This window comes from Mya arenaria, chromosome 5, assembly GCF_026914265.1.
Source record: "Mya arenaria isolate MELC-2E11 chromosome 5, ASM2691426v1".
In the NCBI taxonomy this organism is placed as follows: Eukaryota; Metazoa; Mollusca; class Bivalvia; order Myida; family Myidae; genus Mya; species Mya arenaria.
The window spans coordinates 29,269,107-29,272,909 of NC_069126.1; the positions used below are offsets into that span (position 1 = coordinate 29,269,107).

At 34.2% G+C, this 3,803-nt stretch overlaps 1 protein-coding gene across 1 annotated transcript; it reads right to left on the reverse strand.

The window, feature by feature from the left end:
- Positions 1 to 585: 585 nt before the first annotated feature.
- On the reverse strand, positions 586 to 1,595 carry LOC128235601 (E3 ubiquitin-protein ligase TRIM33-like). Its single transcript, XM_052950410.1, has 2 exons — positions 1,288 to 1,595; positions 586 to 826 (listed from the first exon to the last, which is right to left on the reverse strand). The coding sequence occupies exons 1-2, from the start codon at positions 1,593 to 1,595 to the stop codon at positions 586 to 588; spliced, it is 549 nt and encodes a 182-aa protein (XP_052806370.1).
- Positions 1,596 to 3,803: the final 2,208 nt, after the last annotated feature.

A 3,803-nucleotide genomic window follows, 5' to 3' on the forward strand; every position in this document is an offset into this window, starting at 1 on the left:
ACATTGATGAAACAGACTTCATGCCGTATAAATGGCACATTAACAGCTACAGCTACTTCGTTTCCAGATATGTGACACAAATCGTACGGAGTATAAGGAAGATCACAACTAGCAGTGATGTCAAACTGTCTATTCAAAACGTTCACTCTTCTATTTATTTTGTCGGCAATCACAAGGTCTCCGCTGGGTAATTCACATATACCTACAATACAGGAACTATATTTATCCGTTTCTATACCAACATCATATTGCTTTAAGGCTACAACATTGTATACATGTTCTATTTCGATTTTATCAATGGACCCAAGCACGTGCAAGTTTCCGAGTATTTGTTGTAAACCGATGTCAGACTTGAAAATTATTTTTTGTTTAAGCTTTCTCTGCATTTTTTGCACTTGTTCCTCTGCTTTAGTAAGCTTGTCCTGACATCTCCTGTAGCCAAGGTAAGAATGTATCTCCTTGTGTTTGCCTGTCATCTGCTGAACCTTTTCTATCATGGCTGTCATTTGGTCATTCATCTGAGCACAAGCTTTAATATCTTCCTTAACATCTGTTACTAAATCCTTGGTAAGTCTATCCAACTGTTCAACTGTCGTCTTCTCCAGCTGGTCCAAAATGTTGTTTATTTTTTTTGCGGAGTGTCTTGACTTCAGCCAAAGTTTTCTTGTATGTGTCATTTAGTAAGGCTTCATTGTTCATTCTATCATTTTTGAGCTCATCCAGACTGCACCTCAGTTTGTCCACTGCTGCTGGCAGCTGCTTGTACTCTTCAGTTTTCAGGAAGTCTTTGGCCAGGTCAGGCAGGCGACTGAAGCTGCTACACCGCCTAATAAATACACATTTATGCTAAAGAAAAGTACATCAATATTGAATATTTAATTTTGTTTTGCCAGGATACATATGTAAATGTATTCTATTTTAATAGGGAAACTGAAATGGAAAAACGGAACAGAACTTATATTAAATGTTGGTTTGTTTAACACAACCCCATGTGTTCAATTATGTCCAATTTGTATTGATAGAAATACTCTTCTGTAAATTCAGTTCCAAATATAACATATTGTTTTACTTTACATAAAATCACTTTTATTAACACGTTTATTGAATGGTCAATAATACTGCTGACCAATCAAATAGCTTTTACACTAGCTAAAAGATAACCTATGGATAACTCCAGTGTTCATACAATTGGCTACTGTTTACTACCTTCCTCCTAAAGCTGCGTAGTTCCTTAATGCAGTTCAAGGTTATGACAACAATGTACATTACAATATCTTAATTAATTACCCGTGGTTGTGTTCTCGACAACGGTAGCAGCACAATTCCTGGTGGACATTACAGTTGTACTCCAGCTTTTTGCCATGTTGGTCACATCTGTCAATCGTGACCCCCGCCCACTTCGGAATGTCTTCACGTTTGTACACGGTATGCTTTCTATGATATTCATTATGAGATTTTACACAATTGTCACACAGATAGTGTTCACATTCTGAACAGAAGTGCTGGGCTTCAACGTTTAGGTCAAATATCTCACACTTCGAACAATTGTAGTCAGAAACAAGGTCAGACCCCTTGTAAGCTGCTCCAGTGGCCATGGTGGGTAAACTGAAAATTTCAATATATATTCAGCTCTTTGTCTTTCGTGAACCGACACAAAATTGACATGGTAAAAGAAGGCAGAAACTATTAAACTATAATTTTATGAACGTTTGACCTTCACATTCCGAATCTGAAACTGGTGGACAATTTTAAGACAGAGGAACAGAGGTCATTATTTCTTATTCATGCGCCTTTAAGGTTATAATCGTATTCAAAATCAATGCATACACATATGTAACAAATATAAAAATTCATTTTTTGAATATGATTTAAAAATCACAGATATCTTGACATTTTAAAAGTGATCACTAGTTGTTTTGAATTGTAATATCCAGCAGTTAATCTATGATGAAAATGTAGTTCTTTCATCAAAGCACTTTAATATATCTTAACAATTATGTAATTGTATCGGACAATCGAAAACAACTGGAAAACAATAGCACAACTTTAAGTACGTAATATTTTCTAAGCTTTCTTGATTTGCGTCCCATTCGGTTTCTTTTGTTGTTAACATACAAAATAGAGTCTGTAATAATCTTGGACATATGCCCTTTCAAAAGACGCATTTTTTATTGATACAATGTGCTTAAACCTGCTTACGTATGATATTTTGAGCTGTCATTGGTGCATAAGTATCTTACGTGTCATCTTAATTTATTGACAGAATTGTTTACAAAAATGACGTTCTGCTCAGTGCATGTTCATTATACATTGATTCAAACACATTGGGCAACGTATAATTGTGTGTTTTCCCTAATATAACAATAATCATGCAAATCATACATTATATTTGAGGCTTTTAGAATTAGCCTGACCCTTTGACATTACGTAATGGAAAACAATAATCTACGTCTATAGGCTTTAATATAATACATGCAGTATCATGTTTTAAACCTAATATTTCAGTTAAAGGAGAAATAAAGAATTCAGTGGGTGCAAATATACCCCTCCTTTCCTTCGGTACGATGGCAATCTTGTATGCGTTAATTAAGAAATCATAGTTGCGAGTGTTCTGTCTAGCTCAGCTGGTAATCATTTCATAACTAGGAGTGTCCGTCCAAGCAGGTAGGGTATAATGATATATAGATATGATTGAAATGACATATAATGGTCAATTGTTTATATAATGGTCAATTGTTTCTTATGCTGCCCAAAGAGGTAGTAAATATTAACCCATTTGTCCGTCCGTATGTCAATCCCATCGTCCGTCTGTCACAAACTTGACACAAATCCCCCCCCCAAAAAAAAAAAAAAAAAATGCGGTGTTGATGATCGGGCTTCTGTAAATGGCACATATAGTTCTTTATATCGAAGAGAAATATTTCCAAATTGCTCTTTCTTTTCCATATTTGTACACTGTCGGGAAAAATTCATTTACATCGTTTTCAATGATATCCGTATGTAATTGGAATGATATTGGTTGTTGATAATTATTATTTATAACAAGGTCGGGCAACCAAAGAGAAAACAATAGTGCTAACATTTCTCGACAAAGGCAAAGTGTAAACGTTTAGCCACTTTAGCCATCTACGTAATATGATATTTTTCTCTAAAATATAGGTATAGACTTAACAGGACATGTAATATTTTATTTCAGGCATAGTAACTGGGTTATTTTATTCGATTTGTTTTATTTAAGGAGCATTTAGTATAATAAATTGTACTTCTTAGAAAAAACAGTATGCAGTATACATTTCTCATTGAAACATTCAATTCAATTCAATTTATTTGCATTATATGGCCTCCGGCCCAAATACACAATATACAACATGGATTAAACATAATGCATGAAGTTATGACATAAACAGACACATAACATCGTCAATTTAAACAATGTTGACGTTTTATGGGTAACAGTGCATAACTTATATAACAGAATATCTGTCTAAACATTTCTAGGTATTTATCCCTCTCTTTAAGAGAGTAGTAAAGATACATGGCAACTTTTCGAATAAGATTCACATTGTCATTTGACATCAGAGCATAAAACTTATCAAGAGTTGGATATTGACAATAATACATAGGTAGATAGCTCGTTCGAATATCAGAATATAAAGGACATGATAGCACGAAGTGATATTCATCTTCCAGTACAGTTTCACAATACATACACACACGATATTCTCTTGATATGTTATAATGTCTACCTTTCTCTATCATTAAGCAATGTGAAGAACTACGGAATCTTGCCATACAATTTCTAA